The sequence below is a fragment of the Ylistrum balloti genome, unplaced genomic scaffold (genome assembly GCF_031769215.1).
Source record: "Ylistrum balloti isolate Yb309-2 unplaced genomic scaffold, AGI_CSIRO_Ybal_v1 Utg371262, whole genome shotgun sequence".
Lineage (NCBI taxonomy): Eukaryota > Metazoa > Mollusca > Bivalvia > Pectinida > Pectinidae > Ylistrum > Ylistrum balloti.
Genome location: NW_026782680.1, coordinates 223,998 through 247,398, shown reverse-complemented (window position 1 = coordinate 247,398; position 23,401 = coordinate 223,998). Strand labels below are relative to the sequence as shown.

Below are 23,401 nucleotides of genomic sequence, written 5' to 3'. Positions count from 1 at the left end.
CAAATTAAGGCTTAATACCTAAAATGGCTGTGTCATTCTCAGATGATTAAATCAGGGACATATAATGATAAATCTATTGAAGGAAGCTACCACAGTGATGCTGGTGTTAATTATTCTGACATTTTAATTCCATGATCATCTCAACTAACAGAACATTCTGATGTTAGCACAAATTAGCCAGATTATCATTGAATTTCTTCTGAAAAGTTCAACGACAAACTGTCGTTTGTAAATATAGGAAATGTAGAGGGCAAATGTGATTATGAACTCCAACTTCTTTGTAGAACAATATAAGCTGTTGGATGTAAAACCACATAAATTTGTGATGCTTTCTAACATTTTCTCTAAATCTTAGTATTTTAAAAGACAGATGCCTCTGTCAGCTTTCTTTATACCTTCAGAAAATTAAAACACCAACACAAGTTAAGTAAACATTTCCATTTTCCTTCTTCAAAACACATTTACATTGATCAGTAGTGAATTAAATTGTGTACGAAATAGAATGATTAAAAAAATTTGTAAGAAATGAATTTAAACACATCATTAATGGACAACATGAACAGCTCATTCCCAATTCATGATTCGTGTCGTCTTCACTCTCGACCTACATTCTACCCTTTTTTAGTGAGGACCCAGTATAATTTTTGTATCAGTAGTTCCCGGAAAAATTGACTGAATATCATGGATTTTGGGACGTTGTGCCTCCACCCACCAGTGTAAATCCTTTAAATGACATGGCCCTGTATCTAACAATCTTTTTATGTAAAGTCCTGCTGGGATTTATTCCGGATAAAATGCTTGAATACTTCATTGTTCTTTAACTTTTTGTTATACAACGTACCATATTTATCCTAAGTAACATTTGGTATATCATTTTACTGAACAGCAGTACATATGGGTGGGCTTATTACCAGGCATGGGGTGACAGCTGGATAAATAGATTCCTATAACACTTACTGGACAAGAGACCATTCCTTGTAACATCGAACACTAAATATAAGTAAAGGATGATGATAATAGATATGTTATTGAAAGATCATCAGAATCCTAATCGGACTTTTGGCGAGTAAAATATGTAAATAAAGAGTGAAATACTAAATACAGCAAAATCATTTTCTTAAAATATCAAGTTTTATTAAGTTTTGTTAAATTTGTCAGAAATAGCGATATGTATTACACAATCATAAAACACCATCTACTGAATTCTGAATCATTTTTTAAGATTAACACGATTTTATCTCACATCAATGACAGATAAGTGCAGTTGTGGCCTGAAAAAGAAGGTATACATGTCATATATGTTAAACTGACTATCAAGCAGTTGTGAGACACTGTAGGTAGTGCACTTTCATCAAGACAGATTGAGTAAGATTTCTGTACAGCACTGTAGGTAGTGCACTTTCATCAAGACAGATGGAGTCAGATTTCTGTACAGCACTGTAGGTAGTGCACTTTCATCAAGACAGATTGAGTAAGATTTCTGTACAGCACTGTAGGTAGTGCACTTTCATCAAGACAGATTTAGTAAGATTTCTGTACAGCACTGTAGGTAGTGCACTTTCATCAAGACAGATTGAGTAAGATTTCTGTACAGCACTGTAGGTAGTGCACTTTCATCAAGACAGATTGAGTAAGATTTCTGTACAGCACTGTAGGTAGTGCACTTTCATCAAGACAGATGGAGTCAGATTTCTGTACAGCACTGTCAGTAGTGCACTTTCATCAAGACAGCTGGAGACAGATTGAGTAAGATTTCTGTACAGCACTGTAGGTAGTGCACTTTCATCAAGACAGCTGGAGTCAGATTTCTGTACAGCACTGTCAGTAGTGCACTTTCATCAAGACAGATTGAGTAAGATTTCTGTACAGCACTGTAGGTAGTGCACTTTCATCAAGACAGCTGGAGTCAGGTTTCTGTACAGCACTGTAGGTAGTGCACTTTCATCAAGACAGCTGGAGTCGGGTTTCTGTACAGCACTGTAGGTAGTGCACTTTCATCAAGACAGCTGGAGTCAGGTCTCTGTACAGCACTGTAGGTAGTGCACTTTCATCAAGACAGCTGGAGTCAGGTTTCTGTACAGCACTGTCAGTAGTGCACTTTCATCAAGACAGCTGGAGTCAGGTTTCTGTACAGCACTGTAGGTAGTGCACTTTCATCAAGACAGCTGGAGTCAGGTTTCTGTACAGCACTGTCAGTAGTGCACTTTCATCAAGACAGCTGGAGTCAGGTTTCTGTACAGCACTGTCAGTAATGCACTTTCCTTATGGTATTGTAATATTGGTACTAGTGAGGAAAAAAGAAAAACAAATAATATTTTTATGGTACAAAGAACTTAAATCATCATGGTCTTCTCCTCATCAACTATAATCATGACACTTTAATCAATCTTGACTAAGTATATTTGATTAAAACTAATGTAAATTTGAGGTATCTTATTCCTTGATTTAGAAGCAGAATCTATGTAAACTCTTTCATGTATTCATATCTAATATGTCATTACCATGTAAACCTCTCATTCAAATAATATTGACTTCATTTTAAACAGTCATTTGGATCTCATTCAACCAACATACAGATATTCAAAAGCATTGTTATCAAACACAAACTTTATGCAAAGAAATTGATATATAACAGCTCTTGCATTCTTGTCACACAATTTAGTATAAAATTATATCACAATCATTCCACTTACTATAAGGAATGTGATCTTTTCCTTACATCATTTTTATCATGTTAGGAGATATAAGGCCGAATTTTCAGCAGAGACAAAACAGCCTTCTTAAAAATCTGATACTTATAAGCAATCTGCTGACTATCACAGAATACTAACTTGACAACTGCTGTAAGTCACAGTTTTAACCTGAGAACAAATCTGTTCATGTTAACTACAACTCTTTACACTACAAGCAATTTTCCTTCGAGCAATTAGAACAGTGAACATCACAACATGGCATCTGTTATTGTAATCTGTCTCAAACAGGATACCATTTGTGTTACATTGACACCAGGTACTATAACCTCTGTCACATTGTGTATTGCACTAGTGACCAGAAAATGTTTTTACACTGTTCTCATTTCACTTCAGACCAATACTGGTACTACAACCTGGGTATTATGATGACCACAATAATTTAACATCTAAATTAAACACATGCTGTTCGATCTACTACTTTAGCTGTGGGTTCTGAAACAGAAATACTTTCTGGTGTCTCAATGGATCCAGTTTTATTTGTGTTATCAGTGTCTGTAATAACAGAGGCTGCCATTTCAGGAGGCGTTAGGTTATTAGTGGTAACTGCACCAGTGTCTGTGACAGCAGCTCCTACTAATTCTCCTTCCTCACTTATCTTATCCATCGTGATCTTGCTGAGCAGCATCAGAACCAGAACTGCAGGGATGTGGAGCAGTGTGAACCTGAAGAGAGAACGTGACGACTTGCTGTCTCCTTTCTGGTAGAAACGGAGGGCGAGGTATGTCATGTACAGGTTAAATGGCAGTGAATCAACAGCAAATGTCCAGGAGGTAATGCCCATGATAGGTGCCAGGATACACAGCCCTATCATAGCCACAGAATAACGTAGAGCAACACGTTTACACAAACCAGGATTTATCACGGACATCATTCTGTAACCACCACGAGAATAGTCTGGCCTCAGGTTCCAACTCAGAGCATTAAAATGGGGGAACTGCCATGCAAACAGGATAGCTCCCAGTAGCCATGCACCTGTAATTTATTCAAAATCTTAGCAGATGTAGACATGGTGATTTTTTAAATAACCTCAGAAAAGTTTGGAAAAGGTTAGAAACATTATGACAAATGCATACAACAGGTTCTGCTTCATTATAAAAAAATGACAACACAATGCTCGGTTTGGTCTTTCAGTGTAGGATTCTCTATGTATTGCAGCATGGAAACCCCTCTCAATGGATACTTTATATTCCTGTCTCATGCTTTATACCTCTATCATGCTCTATTTTAATCCTCCCTACATAAAGTGTCACATACAGCACATCTTCCAGTCCTCTGCTACATATATACCTGGTTTGAGTCTCCCCTAAACAGTGTCCATGCCTAGTTCTAGTCTTCCTTAGTCAGTGACCATGCCTAGTTCTAGTTTCCCCTAGACAGTGTCCATGCCTAGTTCTAGTCTTCCCTAGTCAGTGACCATGCCTAGTTCTAGTCTCCCCTAGACAGTGTCCATGCCTAGTTCTAGTCGCCTCTAGACAGTGTCCATTCCTAGTTCTAGTCTCCCCTAGACAGTGTCCATTCCTAGTTCTAGTCTCCCCTAGACAGTGTCCATGCCTAGTTCTAGTTTCCCCTAGACAGTGTCCATGCCTAGTTCTAGTCTCCCCTAGACAGTGTCCATGCCTAGTTCTAGCCTCCCCTAGACAGTGTCCATGCCTAGTTCTAGTCGCCTCTAGACAGTGTCCATTCCTAGTTCTAGTCTCCCATAGACAGTGTCCATGCCTAGTTCTAGTCTCCCCTAGACAGTGTCCATGCCTAGTTCTAGTCTCCCCTAGACAGTGTCCATGCCTAGTTCTAGTCTCCCCTAGACAGTGTCCATGCCTAGTTCTAGCCTCCCCTAGACAGTGTCCATGCCTAGTTCTAGTCGCCCTAGACAGTTTCCATGCCTAGTTCTAGCCTCCCCTAGACAGTGTCCATGCCTAGTTCTAGTTTCCCCTATTTACAGTGTTACGCACCTGGTTCTAGCCCTCCAGTACAAGCTGCCCAGCCCATCATAGGGGGGATAGCCCCCACCACAGATCCTACCCAGGTATTGGCAGTGCTAGTCCTTTTCATGGGTGTGTAGACCATGGTGTACAGACCAAGGTTGAAGGCACCAAGGGCAGTAGTTATGGGATTTGTTCCCAGAGTGAGAATCACCAATCCTAAGCTGCCAGACACACCAGCAAATGTTACTGCATGCAGAGGGCTGTTTAAAAAGAATCCATAGTATATGTTATCATATTTATAAATCAAATCTAATGAGTCTTTATAAACGAGTAATCCTACATGGGCTGCTTATTCAGGAGAGCATAATTTAGTATTTATTACATGATATCTTATCAGGTCCACGACTGGACTCATCTACGTAGCGATATGAAGCCTTAAGTCAGAATGTCTGCCTGATATGAAAACAGTGTGAAACATATCTCCTTTCAAAGAGCTATATAAAGATAAACAGACAGTCTAATGCAAAAATTGCAGATCTTGCTGGCCCAATAGAATTGTCATACAGAGGCTAACGCCCCTCCTAAATTCTAATCCTGAACATTTGAATAAGAGGCTGTCATTTTGTCAATGATGATAATCACAAATTATTGAAGATTTACTTCACACACTTTTATTCAAGCTTGCCTAAGACCTGTAAAGTTTTAATGTCCCACATCTTGTTTTTTTTCAATTGAACTGTGTTTTTGCCTAGATTGAAGTTGGTCAATTCACTGTATTTTCAACATACCTTAAGTAACCCTGTACAAGAACTCGATTCTTTGTCCTGTTCATTTGAGAATCAAAAGGAACTTCTAAAAACTGAAAAATTACAAAAACATTCATAAATATAAAAGTATTTCAAGGAAAATGTCTGTAATATTGTACAGTGATATCACTCAGTACTGTATCCGTCTAACCTAGAAATAATGGCAGTTACTTTTGTTTTAAATTTACCTGTACTGACATTGCAGAACCAATCAGTAAACAGGATACTTATAACTGAATAAACATCATATCTGTACTTGAAAATGTAAGAAAGAAACTCCCTTCACTAAACATTGTCACTTAAAGATATTGTCCTCATCAAACATTGTCACTTCAGGAATTGAATAAACATGAGTACACAATGACCATCCTGATCACTGTAAACAATCCTAGGGAATCTCAATCTGAGACTGTATCATACCTTCCTTCTCTAAAAGTAGTAAGTAATTAACTTTTGACAAGTTAGAATTCATCATGTTAAATAATGATAAATTCAGTTAGACAGTCAGGATTTGTAAAAGGGACATAACTCCTAGGGACTACAGTCAGAAAAAGTGAAACAAAGAACTATACAGCTTAAAACTTTAATTTTTTAACTGGATGTGTTATACAAAGTTCCTTTAACATCTTTCAAAACTGTTTTATGATACACACATACAAATTATACAAATTGTATATACATATACATTTATACACACATACAAATTGTATATACATATACATTTATACACACATACAAATTGTATATACATATATGTGATATTTGTTGAGTTTCACCAAACTATAACAAATCAAGAAAGAATTATCTGAATAAAAAATGGTACACTCAAGTTTTGAAAGAAGTGAACAACCCCCTCCTTCTCCCCCAGAGTTTTCAGCATAAAGACTAAGAGCAGATATTATACAGCAGTAAGTACCCTGTTTCTTCATCTCATCAAATACAACTTAATTCCCAAAAGGTGAGAAATTTGAAAATGTCTTGATGATCTGCTACTCTTAGTCAATAATGATCACTTGAATTCTGAATCGATGACCTACTTGGTTGATTGCATTTGCTGAACATGAAGTCAAAGCTGTTCCAAGTGAGACCAGAGCAAATGTTACAGGATCAAAAGCTGCAGGTCCCATCCCATAACCTGCCATAGTAGTAAGCACAACCAGACCTATCAAAATAAAACAATAAGATATAACAGAATATGTACAAAATTATCAGATATAAGTATTCTTAACTGATAAAATACTCTTATGTTAAACTATATGTTTGAAATGTTTGATGAAAAAGAGTGATATCTTGATTTTCATACCTGTATTCAGTCTGAAAATTTGTCACCAGACATAACTCATACGTTTAAGGTTTTTATTATGTTTACTGGTGTATGAAGATATCCACCTTCAATCAATTATATATATGTGTGTAAGAATTATCATTTTCTGATTCTGGTCGTTTTACCCCGACTATGACAAATCTGATCATGAATCATGATCTTCCATCAAGGTCTGACAATAACATGAAAACTTTCAAGTGATTAGTGAACTTCAAATTATAAGTCACAAGAAAGGCAATTCAATACACAATTTCACATATAATTTTTATCATATATCTTCAAATAAAGACACTCATTTTATTTATGTTGGGAATGTATTTGAAAGACTGGTGGTTTATCATGAAATTTGATAATTTCCAACACTAGTTTTAAACCATTTCAACCTAGAGAAAAATCAAAATGAAACAATTATACTGGTGTGTAATGATATTGAGAAAATGAAACAAGTTACATTTACACACAGGATAATAAAACTCTACATACAAGCAACAATAAGATGAGAATAAAATGACTTCAGTTGAGTTACATCTCAAAGGTATATAACATTTATTCCCTGACTGTAGCTTGTGTTTTGATTATACTGATAAAACTTTGCCCTCTTGTAATTTACAAAATACATGGCTACTGATAAAACTTTGCCCTCTTGTAATTTACAAAATACATGGATACTGATAAAACTTTGCCCTCTTGTAATTTACAAAATACACGGATATTGATAAAACTTTGCCCTCTTGTAATTTACAAAATACACGGATATTGATAAAACTGCCCTCTTGTAATTTACAAAATACACGGATATTGATAAAACTTTGCCCTCTTGTAATTTACAAAATACATGTATAATGATAAAACTTTGCCCTCTTGTAATTTACAAAATACACGGATATTGATAAAACTTTGCCCTCTTGTAATTTACAAAATACACGGATACTGATAAAACTTTGCCCTCTTGTAATTTACAAAATACACGGATACTGATAAAACTTTGCCCTCTTGTAATTTACAAAATACACGGATACTGATAAAACTTTGCCCTCTTGTAATTTACAAAATACACAGATACTGATAAAACTTTGCCCTCTTGTAATTTACAAAATACACAGATACTGATAAAACTTTGCCCTCTTGTAATTTACAAAATACACGGATACTGATAAAACTTTGCCCTCTTGTAATTTACAAAATACACGGATACTGATAAAACTTTGGCCTCTTGTAATTTACAAATTACATGGATAATGATAAAACTTTGCCCTCTTGTAATTTACAAAATACATGTATAATGATAAAACTTTGCCCTCTTGTAATTTACAAAATACATGATTATTGATAAAATTCTGACCTCTTGTAAATTACACAAATACAAGAATATTAATGAAACTTTGCCCTCTTGTAATTTAGAAAATACATGAATGTTGACAGAGTGTAAAATCTTTACCAGTTAATCTGATCTTGGACAGTCGTTTGTAGTAGTCCGGGAGTTTAGATACGTCCAGCTTCTGTTCCCTCCAGTTGAAATCGTCCACTGACAAACGCAGCAGTCCTGGACTACTAAGCTGGCGCTCATTTTGTAGTGTGTCAACTGACACACGTTCCTGTCTGATCAACTCTGCAGCAATAGCTCGGGATGTGTACTTAACACCAGTACTAGACTTAGGGAAAAAAAAATCCTCATGTTTTTCTGCATTGTCTTTGTGAACATGGATCAGGGAAGATGCAAGTTTGTCAAAGATGATGAAGCCTTGTTTGCCTTGTCTAAGGAGAAATTCATGTTCCTTATTATTCAATGGTGTTTGTTTTGAGTTCTCTGGTGGAGGCCACTTGATTGGTTTCCCATTTGTAAAATCAGAGTCACTGTCATCAGTGTCAACATCTGCAGTTGCTGTCTTGGTAGAGTATTGCTATGAGTAAGAGAAGAATTAGAATGTATAGTTTACAAACATCAAACATCTGTGTGGAAGTCCTTTGTTAAACCACAAGACCATCCATATATGCTTTCAAGCAAAATAACCTAACTGCATGCAATGTCACCATGTTGATAATTGTATAGATGTACAGAATAAGGTTCAATGTCTAAACCAGACATTCAATGGGATAAATAAAGTATGTCAAACATCCCGTCTGGTTTTCCGTTTCTATGTGACAGCCAGTAAGGACTGGTTTGTCAGTAAATTCAACTTCATTTTGGTCCATTTTTGTAAATTCCCCAATCTGTAATGACTGATTAGACTGCTGTGTGACTTACAGTAAGGATTATTTAGCCTGTTGTGTGACTTGGCAAACCACAGACTTATTTTTCTATTTAAGCTTATGCCATCGATTTGCTGACTATATATGCGAAGCAGTTTGTGGTGGAACTACTAAACATTTTGGCTATACATTGTAATTCACATTTGAGACTGGGATCTTAACAATGTTTATCAATAATATGTAGAGATAAAAACAGTAAATCTTTAACAAAGGTTCATCATATGTTTGTAGAATACTATATTTGCTAAATCCAAAAGACTACTGTCAATATTCACTAGCATGCTGCTAAAACACGCATCATAAGTACGAACGTTACGTATAGGTCTCTCCACACATACAGGTTCCGAAGTTCTGAACAACAGATCGGAACACTGAAAACTGCGAATATGGTCAGTTTTAGATGAATTGGGGTTTAAGCTGATCAGAACGGAACTTACTCTGTGAGTTATGTTTGAAGACAGTACATTAATTCGACGATTGAAATAGATCCGACAGCATCGAAGACTTTTTGCCGTCACCGGTAACCAAGAGTGGGCCATACTCCCACCTATCAACTCCCGCAGGAGGCATTCTCCATCACTGATCTAACACATTACTGAACGTTTCCATGAAATACGTGTATAGTTGCTTGTAGCCAAATTAATTTTATGAGCTTTTGAAGCTGATTATGTGAACATGGTACCCGTAAGATGTTTCAACGGCAGCGTCGATTATGCAAGTACACACGAAGGACATGTTTAGAAAAGTCAGTGTCAAATAAACGCTTTCAGCATTGATAAAAGAATTAACAACGTTTTGGTGATCCAGACTAGCACGTGTGGTTTGCCTCGTTGGAAAATGGGGAAGTCCAAGGATGACGGACATGTTGTCAACAAGGATGCCTATCAACGGATTAATTTTCTGTACCAGGTAGAAAAAAGAACAGACTAAAAAATGTCTATTAGCACACGATCAAATGAATGGCTAGGATCCTTTGGAGCATTTACTGGCCTAGTAGATCAGAAGCATACCCTTGTTCATTGGTGTTCCAGATATTAACAACCTTATGGTCTTGTCAGTCTGCATCTGCAACAATCCGTTCTTAACAAAAGAGGAAATGAGTCAGAGCTTTCCGTAGTTAACATTCCAGTTGAAACTCCGATATTCCCTTCATGTCATAAACATTTACATACACCTTCTCATTCTTCAGATGGCTACATATTGTATTGATTCGGAAATACACACGAAATATGATACATGGTCAAGTACACAAAAATGGTCAAATAATTTGTTCAGTAAGATAACGACTTTTTATACGAGTTACTTCCTTTTTATCATTTTTTCTGAGTTCCTGTTCGGAACAAGTTCTCTAGAAGTTAAGTGTTACAGGTCATCTTTAGTCGGGCAGGAGGGTGTCGGACTCGAGACAGAAAGGTTGCTAGTTTGAATCGTGGTGGAGCCAGGTTCTACTCCTTTTTTTTGCATTTTTCAACAGAGTGAAGATTATGCATATTTGATAATCCTGACTAATGAAATTCATAGAGATATTGATGATAATTGTAATCAGTCTAGTCATGAAAGAGAGAGTGTAGCACTCTTAATAATATTTATTATCTTATAATAATAAGCATTATTATTATTATTATTATTATTAGGACTAGTTACTAAGTCAGGAGGAAGAGAATTCCAGGTGGGGATTGTTTGAAGGAAGAAAGACTCTTGGTGTAGAGGTTTTACACAAGAAGCATGGAAAGGTGGGAATTTATCCCATTGCCTACCTGTCCGTCTAAACCACTAGTAATTGGTCCAACACATCGTCCATACTGGATGTTTTTCTGTATCAATTAGTTACAAATCTGGCAGACCTATGTCTCAATTTAATCTTTGTCTTTACTAAAGGGTGAGGATGGCGTTGTGAACTGGGTTTTTTAGGCCTTTTCCTTGATCACGGATCATGGGATTACTTAATCATGCAGTGGCCACTAGATAATTACGTGGCTGTCACTACCTGAAAATATTCACTCGCTGCACTAACAGGCTTTCTTATTTATGACTTACAGACTGCATATAATATTGATGGTCATTGACCATTTCTTTCCCAAATCTGTTTGATCCATTTTTCAAAGGCATTATTAAAAATTTTTTTTACACCATTTTATTCTCCAAAAAGCAAAAATTTGAACCCCTCAAAACACAACCATTAGAGTTTAAAGGTCCCAATGCTGACAAAGTATTTACATACCAGGATTGTGTGTATTGAACCCTAGCTATAGGAGGTGTGGCATTCCAGTACCCAAAGTGTTTAAAAGTACACACCCCTTTTTTTCCTTCAGACATTTTGTTCTTCAGGAATTTTTCTCAAACTTTTGTGTGTATCAAAATTGTTAACTCGTTTATAGTACTTTTGAGCAGGAATGTGTGCAAGCAGACCAGTGTTCATAGCTGATTGTCCCTAACTATGTTTCAATGTGTTGGCCTTCTAACATCTGATAGATATGTACTGTTTACAGGTCCATCCTCTTATTCTTTCTCACCTTAGTTGTTTGATATCCATAATGAATTTTTGTTTTACCTCAAATGCCACTGTTTTTTTTTTTTTTATTTATTCAGAGTTTGAATGGCCTTATTTGTTTGTTTTACAGGCAGCTTATCAGTCCCTGAACAGGAGTCCAGCAGACCTGAATCTCTGTAAATTCTATGTAAACATCATGAAGACCATCACTAAACGACTGGTACTGAGACTGTAAGTAAGAGACTCTACTAAATATCTACTGTTCTCTACTTTAGTTGAATATCATTGTGGGGCAGGTTTGAAGGAGGAGTAGTGAATTTGTAAATCTATAGTTATATTAATTTGATGTCTACCTGGATTGTAGTGTATAGAGATGTACCTATCTGCCTTGGATGTCCAGTCTTATAAAGAATGTGATCATGTGCCATGACGATGATGTGTGTGTTTTTTTTTTTTTGATACTCTAGCTTCCGCTCACATTAAGACCTATTGTAACCAACAACAAGAGTGATTTACACAATCAATATAACATAACCAGTGATTGGTTTATGGACAACATTTTGTAGTCAGAACAAAGACTTAAGAGAATACACTGAGCATCTTTAAATCTTACAGACATGTTTCTATAACAAAATAACAGAATATCATAATGAAGTTGGTTCATGTTTAAAAGTGAATTTAAATCTAGTTATCACATGCCAGATTATTACTATACTCACCTGTTGTTCGGGGAGTTGACTGGAGTGGAATACAGCAGTTACTACAACTAAAGTCGTTTTTTATTAGCAAGATTCAACAAGACTATTATATCCAGACCGTGGATTAAAACTGTATTCAATGTAACACATCAGAGTGTTTGGGCCTATAGATGCTAGCATTGATGTCATCAACAAACTTCAGTCATTTTGTTAAAAGTCCTTATTCGTTGTTTATTATCAATAACCTGGGACAATAGACATTATCTTACGCCTTAGATATCTTAAATATACCACTTAAGATGAATACAAATATTTTTTCTAGTTTAGTGAGGCTAATCTAGTAATTATTTATTAATTTATTAATCAGGCATCCAGATATGAAGAGAAACTTCTGCAGGAAATGTTGTGTTCTACTGGTCCCGGGTCTCTCTGCTACAGTCAGGACTAAAGGTAAACCTCCCACTATTGAGTAAGAGACTGGACCACAACTACTGGTCCCAGGTCTCTCTGCTACAGTCAGGACTAAAGGTAAACCTCCCACTATTGAGTAAGAGACTGGACACTGGACCACAACTACTGGTCCCAGGTCTCTCTGCTACAGTCAGGACTAAAGGTAAACCTCCCACTATTGAGTAAGAGACTGGACACTGGACCACAACTACTGGTCCCGGGTCTCTCTGCTACAGTCAGGACTAAAGGTAAACCTCCCACTATTGAGTAAGAGACTGGACACTGGACCACAACTACTGGTCCCAGGTCTCTCTGCTACAGTCAGGACTAAAGGTAAACCTCCCACTATTGAGTAAGAGACTGGACCACAACTACTGGTCCCGGGTCTCTCTGCTACAGTCAGGACTAAAGGTAAACCTCCCACTATTGAGTAAGAGACTGGACACTGGACCACAACTACTGGTCCCAGGTGTCTGTTACAGTCAGGATCAAAGGTAAACCTCCCACTATTGAGTAAGAGACTGGACCACAACTACTGGTCCCAGGTGTCTGTTACAGTCAGGATCAAAGGTAAACCTCCCACTATTGAGTAAGCGACTGGACACTGGACCACAACTACTGGTCCCAGGTGTCTGTTACAGTCAGGATCAAAGGTAAACCTCCCAATATTGAGTAAGCGACTGGACACTGGACCACAACTACTGGTCCCAGGTGTCTGTTACAGTCAGGATCAAAGGTAAACCTCCCACTATTGAGTAAGCGACTGGACCACAACTACTGGTCCCAGGTGTCTGTTACAGTCAGGATCAAAGGTAAACCTCCCACTATTGAGTAAGCGACTGGACACTGGACCACAACTACTGGTCCCAGGTGTCTGTTACAGTCAGGATCAAAGGTAAACCTCCCACTATTGAGTAAGAGACTGGACACTGGACCACAACTACTGGTCCCAGGTGTCTGTTACAGTCAGGATCAAAGGTAAACCTCCCACTATTGAGTAAGCGACTGGACACTGGACCACAACTACTGGTCCCAGGTGTCTGTTACAGTCAGGATCAAAGGTAAACCTCCCACTATTGAGTAAGAGACTGGACACTGGACCACAACTACTGGTCCCAGGTGTCTGTTACAGTCAGGATCAAAGGTAAACCTCCCACTATTGAGTAAGAGACTGGACCACAACTACTGGTCCCAGGTGTCTGTTACAGTCAGGATCAAAGGTAAACCTCCCACTATTGAGTAAGCGACTGGACCACAACTACTGGTCCCAGGTGTCTGTTACAGTCAGGATCAAAGGTAAACCTCCCACTATTGAGTAAGCGACTGGACACTGGACCACAACTACTGGTCCCAGGTGTCTGTTACAGTCAGGATCAAAGGTAAACCTCCCACTATTGAGTAAGAGACTGGACACTGGACCACAACTACTGGTCCCAGGTGTCTGTTACAGTCAGGATCAAAGGTAAACCTCCCACTATTGAGTAAGAGACTGGACACTGGACCACAACTACTGGTCCCAGGTCTCTCTGCTACAGTCAGGACTAAAGGTAAACCTCCCACTATTGAGTAAGAGACTGGACACTGGACCACAACTACTGGTCCCAGGTGTCTGTTACAGTCAGGATCAAAGGTAAACCTCCCACTATTGAGTAAGAGACTGGACCACAACTACTGGTCCCAGGTGTCTCTGCTACAGTCAGGACTAAAGGTAAACCTCCCACTATTGAGTAAGAGACTGGACACTGGACCACAACTACTGGTCCCAGGTGTCTGTTACAGTCAGGATCAAAGGTAAACCTCCCACTATTGAGTAAGCGAGGACACTGGACCACAACTACTGGTCCCAGGTGTCTGTTACAGTCAGGATCAAAGGTAAACCTCCCACTATTGAGTAAGCGACTGGACACTGGACCACAACTACTGGTCCCAGGTGTCTGTTACAGTCAGGATCAAAGGTAAACCTCCCACTATTGAGTAAGCGACTGGACACTGGACCACAACTACTGGTCCCAGGTGTCTGTTACAGTCAGGATCAAAGGTAAACCTCCCACTATTGAGTAAGCGACTGGACCATAACTACTGGTCCCAGGTGTCTGTTACAGTCAGGATCAAAGGTAAACCTCCTACTATTGAGTAAGCGACTGGACACTGGACCACAACTACTGGTCCCAGGTGTCTGTTACAGTCAGGATCAAAGGTAAACCTCCCACTATTGAGTAAGTGACTGGACACTGGACCACAACTACTGGTCCCAGGTGTCTGTTACAGTCAGGATCAAAGGTAAACCTCCCACTATTGAGTAAGAGACTGGACACTGGACCACAACTACTGGTCCCAGGTGTCTGTTACAGTCAGGATCAAAGGTAAACCTCCCACTATTGAGTAAGACACTGGGCACTGGACCACAACTACTGGTCCCAGGTGTCTGTTACAGTCAGGATCAAAGGTAAACCTCCCACTATTGAGTAAGCGACTGGACACTGGACCACAACTACTGGTCCCAGGTGTCTGTTACAGTCAGGATCAAAGGTAAACCTCCCACTATTGAGTAAGCGACTGGACACTGGACCACAACTACTGGTCCCGGTTCTCTCAGCTACAGTCAGGACCAAAGGTAAACCTCGTACTATTGAGTAAGAGTGTTATTTATCACATCAAATGCATGTGCTCTGGTTCTGAGCTTGGCAAGTTAGTCAGAGACTTTCAGTGTTAGAGTATAATATGTAACGAGTATAGCCAAAATTATTTTCACAAAATTTGGCTACTTATATAAATCCAGTATAGACAGAATGCTTGTTTGGTTAAAGTTTGTACTTGTATTAAAATGGTTTTGTTTTTCTTACTACAGGAAAGCGTGAAAAACACACAGTTGTAACCTGCCTAGAATGTAAAACTATCAAAAGGTATCTTTGGTGTGAGAATCATAAGTTATGGGTAGACCATCCAGAGTTATGGCTAAAGAGAGACGAATGTACATGAAAGCAGACAGCTGAATATTGTCTGAGGACAGTAGACATGGCACACTGGGACCTGTGAATCAGGGTATTGAAGGACACTGACATTGAAGGTAGTGGACATGGGACTTCATACTCGAAATGTTGAAGGATATAAGTACGCCATGCTCTCTGGAACCTAGAAGGCAGTAGGTACTGGAACCTCAGAAAATCTAAAGATTGAAGGAAACACACCATAGTTTCTGGGACTTTTAAGGCTAAAAATGGCTTAGGATATACACCATGCTAGACTTGGTGAGCCTCTTGGACCTAGAAGGCACTCAATATGCCATATGGTAGGACTCTGGTACATGGAAGAAAGTACATGCAGATATCATAATTCATTGACCGTGAAGGTAATATGGACAAGAGTGGTGCTAAATACTGGGAAAGACAGTGGATAAGTTAATAACTTGTGGTAGTGTCTACAACTGTACTCTCTATGGTGAGGAGGTGTAATGTGTACAATCAAACTGTAAACTTGTTCATGATCAGTTCATACATATTACATCGCCTGGGAAATTTGAAAAAAAATAATCCCTCTATAAGTAGCAAAAAAATGTCTGAAGCTGTTGTATGAGAGATGGTAATTTGAGAATTTTTTTTTTTTAGAAATCTGAAATAATATACATATGACACATTTACTCAGTGGCTACCATACTCAGTGTACTCAGATTTCTGATAGGTTTTCCTACCCACCTTTGGAGGACGGTTATAGGTCAAAAGGACCCTCGATATCACAGGGTACAAAAAGGGAGAACATGAGTGAAGTGGTCTGGTGGTCCGGACACTGGGTGAAAAGTTTACCGAGTGTGTGAGTATGATGTTGCTGTGTAACTGTTGAGTACCATAATACAAATGAAGAAATTTAATTTGTCTGTGTTCTCTCAACTGGCAAAGTTTGTTTACGTCACACACACTTCAGATTTATGTGACAACAGACAATACTGTTGGTTTTCTTGAGAGCTAAGCTTTAAGGAGTCAACTTGGTTATCACGAGGAAATTCATATACTCATGATTGGAATGGTGGGTCTGTTGAAATTGGTCATCACTTCTATGATCGTTGGACAGACATATATGTTTTGATGATATCAACAGACTGCATGTCCAGATCAAATTCAACAATTTTTAATTAATGAAATGATACAGTTATGCTATCTGGCAATAGATGAAAAATACTTTAATACAAACACATTGTAATATGTTACTTTTAATTTGATTTCACATTCCATGTGATCAATAGTAATAGCTACAAATGAAACCATTTAAACATAATGAATGAACACATGGCACTATAAATGAAAAAGTAACATAAATCACCAATTAGAACTACACGACCTATGTACTGTTTACAATGTCAAGCATGATTATGATAACTAACTGTAGTGGAACCTTGTCACAGCACTAGATGTTACCTACATACTTTCTATCCCCAGGACGGATATGACTGCATATTTGTAGAAAGAATTTCATATTTCACATTTCAAATATTCTCCAATGAGAAATATTTTCATTCAGTCTATCAAAACTTATGAATTTCATATTTCAAATATTCTCTGAAGGGAAACATTTTCTTTAGTCCATCAAAGATTATGAATTTTACATAAACCTAGATTGTATTCCATGGCAAGACTGGGCTAGTGTTAAATCATCCTTACATTTTTTTGATTTTTCCACATGAAATTACATGTAATAAGGATGACCTTTTCAGATCTGTGTTAAAAGGTTCCACCAAGAATGTTTACTGCGTATGCCTCCAGAGGTTTGTCTCCCCTTGACTGAGTAAGCTGCTGACCATTCATTTATATTCCAAATGCAGCTCTCAGGCATAAATTGTAATCTTTTCTACGAAAGTTAAGATTTCCTTAAGTTAAGGAAGATTTGTAAAACTTGGGCCTGGAGATATTCTTACATGTCATGCAAGTCTCTGTTGAGGCTTGTTATAAAGCCATGACAAGTCTCTGTTGAGTCTTGTTATAAAGCCATGACAAGTCTCTGTTGAGTCTTGTTATAAAGCCATGACAAGTCTCTGTTGAGTCTTGTTATAAAGCCATGACAAGTCTCTGTTGAGGCTTGTTATAAAGCCATGACAAGTCTCTGTTGAGGCTTGTTATAAAGCAATGAAAAGTCTCTGTTGAGTCTTGTTATAAAGCCATGACAAGTCTCTGTTGAGTCTTGTTATAAAGCCATGACAAGTCTCTGTTGAGTCTTGTTATAAAGCCATGACAAGTCTCTGTTGAGGCTTGTTATAAAGCAATGAAAAGTCTCTGTTGAGTCTTGTTATAAAGCAATGAAAAGTCTCTGTTGAGTCTTGTTATAAAGCCATGACAAGTCTCTGTTGAGGCTTGTTATAAAGCCATGACAAGTCTCTGTTGAGGCTTGTTATAAAGCAATGAAAAGTCTCTGTTGAGTCTTGTTATAAAGCAATGAAAAGTCTCTGTTGAGTCTTGTTATAAAGCCATGACAAGTCTCTGTTGAGTCTTGTTATAAAGCAAACACAAGATCAGTACACCTGTTCTTATTTCATTAATAAATCATGGACAGCAAGACATAAACATCCCTAGAAATGCCTAGTGATATGTACTAGACAATAAATACTTATGATATATATACAATATTTTTTTACAACAATATCATGTAATGCAGAAGATGAACCTGATTAAGTCATTAATTGTAATATCACCTGTTGCTACCTTTGACATATGATTAGACATTAGGTCATATTGATATCCATGGAAACACCAAGATGATGACAGTATCACACTGTAAATGAGTATCTGGAATAAAACATTTAGAACTCCATTTGATTTTTATCTTATTTGTCCTCAAGTTTCATTTGGCAGCCAGACTCAAAAATAGACAAGATTTATAATGAATGTTTCCAGAAATAACCATATAATCACTGATTTGGAAAAAAAGTGAGAACTGGCATAAGATTAATAAACATCTACAATGCTGTACTTGTTATGTTTGTTAAATTATTGAATTCACAAAAGAAAGCCTCATTGTATAATAATTTGTGACCGTTCATTACTAGGTCAAAAAACTGGTCTTTTACTGAACATTTCTGAAGGAATTCTTTCTCTATTGGCTTTGTTACTTACTACCCTGGAGACCAATGTACTCTAGTTCTTTGTGTTGACTTATATCAATGAACTTGCTATGTGATACGTTAAGTTAGTGTAACCCTTTCCCTGCACAATGACTGAGGTACCCTGGGGGAATTTAAAAACCTCCTTCCCTGCACAATAACTGAGGTATCCTGGGGGGACTTTAAACCTCTCTCCTTCTACCAATGACCGAGGTACCCTGGGGAGATTTTAAACCTCTCTGCCTGCACAATGACTGAGGTACCCTGGGGGGATTTTAAACCTTTCTCCTTGTATCAATGACTGAGGTATGCTGGGGGGGATTTAAAAAAACTTTCTCCCTGCACAATGACTGAGGTATCCTGGGGGATTTTAAACTTCTCTCCCTGTACCAGTGACTGAGGTATCCTGGGGGATTTTAAACCTCTCTCCCTGCACAATGACTGAGGTACCCTGGGGGATTTTAAACCTCTCTCCCTGCACAATGTCTGAGGTACCCTGGGGGGATTTTAAACCTTTCTCTTTGTATCAATGACTGAGGTATGCTGGGGGGATTTTAAAAACCTCTCTCCCTGCACAATGACTGAGGTATCCTGGGGGATTTTAGACCCTTTTCCTTGTACCAATGACTGTAGTACCCTGAAGGAGTTTGTTTATTTACAAATAAGGTGTAATTTCAAAAATGGATAAAATCACACAAAACAAAACAATAAGAACAGACTGAATAAGTTGTCTGCATGTAAAAAAGTTCAAACCTGAGACTGAAAGTTTCTCAGTAGGAAAAATATGACGGCATTGTGAATGTAAGAGTACAGGTGGAGGACCAGACAGGATAATTTGTACCACATGTAAATAAAACACAAAAGACAGAATAATTTGTACCACAGGTAAATAAAATACAAAAACTAAAATGCTACACATTAATACTATCCTCACAAAATTACACTCAGTGTAGCAGACTGACATTGGAATACATGATTATGTACTTAATACACAACACTACAGAATTGTTCTCAACAAAATTGTAGATAGTGAAACTATCAAAACAATATACATGGAAAACATTGCATTTTGATTTGGTTTTAATCTGACAATATCAAACGATATAAATAAAACATCGACATTAGTTTAGGAAGACAAATCCCACTGTTGATTTAAGTATGTATAAGTATGGAGACATAAGATAAATGGTCATTATTAACAGTGAAATATCACAGATGTAATAATGCTGATTACTAACATGCTGTTTATATCCACACAAAGGTAGATGGAGCTCCCTGTAGCCATTAAAACCTAATTACCATCCTTTTGACTTAATCTATAATTACTAGCACCAACTGTCATCAAATTTCTACTTAGCAGAATCAAGAAATCTCAAAACTGAGAAATCATGACTGCAAGGTCAGTTTACACAAGCTATCATTTCATTTTCAGTACTGTATGTGATGATAAAACTATGTCAGAACATTTCAATGTATAAGTGGACACCATAATGTAATGATATGTATTTTGTACAGTGTCTGAGTGGATCGTAGCCAAAATAAGATGATTATATGGACCAACTTTCTTTGAAACATCATAACATATTACTGACTCTAGTTAAGGTTGATTGTTACAAGAATGATGTGTAAGATCTGTTGTATCATCGCTGACCACAAGTGGACACTGATTAGACGCTTTTCCACTGTCAGGTTTTCCTGTTTAGGCTTGTTCCTGATGGCTTCATCCTGTCAGCTTCAGTGCCACAGGTGTCCTCGTCATTACCACAGACCTACTCAGGTCTCCATGTCAGCACAGCCAGAAACAACAGTTTATAAACCTGAACTCTATTGAATATCAACAAATATAGTAACTTGTAGGACTTGTCCAGTCAGCTTTTATCAACATCAAAGGAAACCAAATATAATTGTGGATTTTTACCATATCGTTTAGCATATCTTAAGTTTGTTGCAGAAATATTTAACAATAAGGGTTTCCTTTGATTTCAGCATCAGTACAAAAATTCATGAATTTCACAAACTTCATTGTTAAAGTTATTATTATAGGATTAAGATGATTTCTGTCTAAACAAAGAGAAATCATTTTCTGATGCCATCTCTTAATGCTTTTCCTATGGTTAGGTACAATATCTGTACTGAACATGTTACTGGCTGTCTTGAGCATTTAGTACCTGGATTTGGGTTGGGATCAGCTCTCCACACTCTGCTTCTTACGATCTGCAAGTGAAAACAAGAACAAAATATTAGTTTTCAAGTGACATGTAACAGGAAATATACATGCAACAGTCAGTAGAAACTTCTCATTGGGACTTAAATTCATTGCTTATCTAATGGCCCAACATAAGGACATACATTCATTACAAATCAAACAGACACAACCAAAGAGATTTACATTCATCACTGCACACCTTATGGAAAAATCTTTGTTGTTGATTCTTGTGCAACTAATTCTCATCCTGTCCTTTGTAGCATAAATGGACCTGTATAAAATCTAACAATTTTTTCTATGTGTACAAGAAACGAGACAATAAAAACTTCTTATTTGCAAAATCAGATTTCATTCTTCTGATAATGATAAATCAGGAGTTGTATTTGTAAGAATTATTCACAAATGCCAGAGAGCTACCAGAGTAATGTTAGCACATAATTCTGTAAACTTACCCTCATTGGCTACAAACGCCAATGAGTCACTGAATATTCAGTAACGATTCATGCCCTTCTTTGGTCCATCACCAAGGAACTCATGACCTAAACCATTACCACACTGCCCACAATGAATCTACAAGAAGATAATAAAACATTTATTCAAAATTATCATTTTTTATAAAAGTAATAGGCACTTGACAGCAGGACCTGAATATCAATATAAAAGCAATATTAGCAACATCAGAATTTAGAATTTGACAACAAAGTCATGTAGAGGCATTGAAACAAATATATTAAAATTTGTTATACAATCGTTGCACACTGCAATTTCACATCTATCTAATGAGTACTTGTTACACAAGCACATGTAGATTTCTCATACACATTTGCATGGAGACACATGGTCTTTGTTATCACATGAGTTATCAAAAACATTGAGATCAGAAAGGTTATCAAATACACTGAGATCACAAGGATTATCAAATACATTAAAATCATGAGGATTATGTAATACATGAAGGTCAAAACAGTTATCTAACACATGGAAATCACAAAGGTTATCTAATACACAAATATTTCATGATTCTGTGCACCCAATGCCTTTCTTTATTATTATTTACCTTAATAGCATTCTTTGATTCGGCTCTCCTTCTTACAGAGTCATGATTGATAAGCCTGGTAAAGGCTGGCCAAGGAGATGAGTGTTCATACTTCTGTGAACTATGAAACAATTCATTTCCACACTTCTTACACGCATACACTCCTGTAAAGAAATACAATGTTCAAACAGATGAATATGATATATAATTCTGTATAGCATCATTGAGATAATTCATCTTATTTACTTTGTTTTTCACATCACTGAACAAATATTGATCAGGCTAATTAAGCTTCTGGAACATGCTGTGGAATCCTGACTTGGATTGGAGCTGGGACCATACACTTAAATCACAATCTGTGACAAGTACAAACTTAATTCTATCTTATTCACTCGTTATTCTATGTCATTTTGTGGACACTGGTAGTTGATGATGATGATGATGATGATGATGATGATGATGATGATGATGATGATGACCAATGTATTCTGAGTTAGCGCTTCAGCCATATTAATACAAGTTATGTAACTGACCTCATCACGACCTAGAATGATGAAGGGCGTGAATTCCATTCATACTGATTTCATACTATTTGTTTACTGATTTTAACATTTTATTCAATGTTTGTGTCAAACCTTTTTACTCTTTCCAATACACAAACGTTTCTTTAAGTGATATCGTTCTCTATATTGACCCAGTAATGTTTGAGAGTTTTCCACTCCTGTCAAACACTAAACATGAGTCAGTATAGTAAACAATTTCAAAACTAACTATCCTGGTACAAAAGTGTCACGTTCAGTACTATCTACAAACCTTTCTCGAAGTGATCTCTATAATGTTCCCCGCTGAACCAGCCACAAAACGACATGACGGTAGTTATACAATCCTCTAGGCCTATGTGAACTTATTTGTACAGTGAAGCGTCGAAGTGACAGCGACGAGATGATAAGCGGACGATCTAAACAAATGGCTCTCCGTTATTTTTACCATACATCGTTCAAAAATATTAACGTAGACATTTCCACTTTATTAATGAAAACTTATGCACCTAACTTCTGAAGTAACACGAGTCTAACAGTGAACGTTAACTTAAATTTACTTTCGCTTGATTAACAGCTCAAGACACATCCTGTACTGAAAAATAGATCAACCAAACACAATATTTGTTTAGTTGCATTCTGCTTACGATACACAATATCTGAAAATTTTATACAAACGCTTTGATTCACGACTATATAATCCTTTTAATGTTATCAGCCTCATATTTACAATATATTTCACTATTATCGGGTCCGTCATCCACTTCCTTTATTAGTCACATGTGGTTACCATAGCCATCTACGTCATTACAATGTTTTCCATTCGCGGAACACGTTAATA

At 37.2% G+C, this 23,401-nt stretch overlaps 3 protein-coding genes across 4 annotated transcripts; 1 reads left to right on the top strand and 2 right to left on the bottom strand.

Annotated features, from left to right (window-relative positions):
* Nucleotides 1-1,130: 1,130 nt before the first annotated feature.
* LOC132561669 (protoheme IX farnesyltransferase, mitochondrial-like) lies at nucleotides 1,131-9,778 on the bottom strand. 2 transcript variants are annotated; one of them, XR_009554720.1, is made up of 7 exons: nucleotides 9,493-9,778; nucleotides 8,244-8,706; nucleotides 6,519-6,643; nucleotides 5,464-5,534; nucleotides 4,703-4,935; nucleotides 2,832-3,725; nucleotides 1,131-2,284 (listed from the first exon to the last, which is right to left on the bottom strand). XR_009554720.1 is itself a non-coding variant. In XM_060226372.1 (6 exons), exons 1-6 carry the CDS (start codon nucleotides 9,592-9,594, stop codon nucleotides 3,145-3,147), a joined length of 1,575 nt encoding a protein of 524 aa, XP_060082355.1. In that variant the 5' UTR covers nucleotides 9,595-9,778; the 3' UTR covers nucleotides 1,131-3,144. The 2 variants fall into 2 exon arrangements, 1 of the variants encoding a protein (XP_060082355.1); XM_060226372.1 differs by having other exon boundaries at nucleotides 1,131-3,725.
* A 113-nt stretch (nucleotides 9,779-9,891) lies between these two features.
* Nucleotides 9,892-18,471, top strand: LOC132561679 (ribonuclease P protein subunit p21-like). Its single transcript, XM_060226381.1, has 4 exons — nucleotides 9,892-9,964; nucleotides 11,677-11,777; nucleotides 12,612-12,694; nucleotides 15,543-18,471. The coding sequence occupies exons 1-4, from the start codon at nucleotides 9,893-9,895 to the stop codon at nucleotides 15,671-15,673; spliced, it is 387 nt and encodes a 128-aa protein (XP_060082364.1). The 5' UTR covers nucleotide 9,892; the 3' UTR covers nucleotides 15,674-18,471.
* Nucleotides 16,881-22,943, bottom strand: LOC132561680 (methionine-R-sulfoxide reductase B1-A-like). The gene is made up of 4 exons (XM_060226382.1): nucleotides 22,835-22,943; nucleotides 22,043-22,185; nucleotides 21,438-21,555; nucleotides 16,881-20,993 (listed from the first exon to the last, which is right to left on the bottom strand). The coding sequence occupies exons 1-4, from the start codon at nucleotides 22,887-22,889 to the stop codon at nucleotides 20,965-20,967; spliced, it is 345 nt and encodes a 114-aa protein (XP_060082365.1). The 5' UTR covers nucleotides 22,890-22,943; the 3' UTR covers nucleotides 16,881-20,964.
* Between the last annotated feature and the right edge of the window lie 458 nt (nucleotides 22,944-23,401).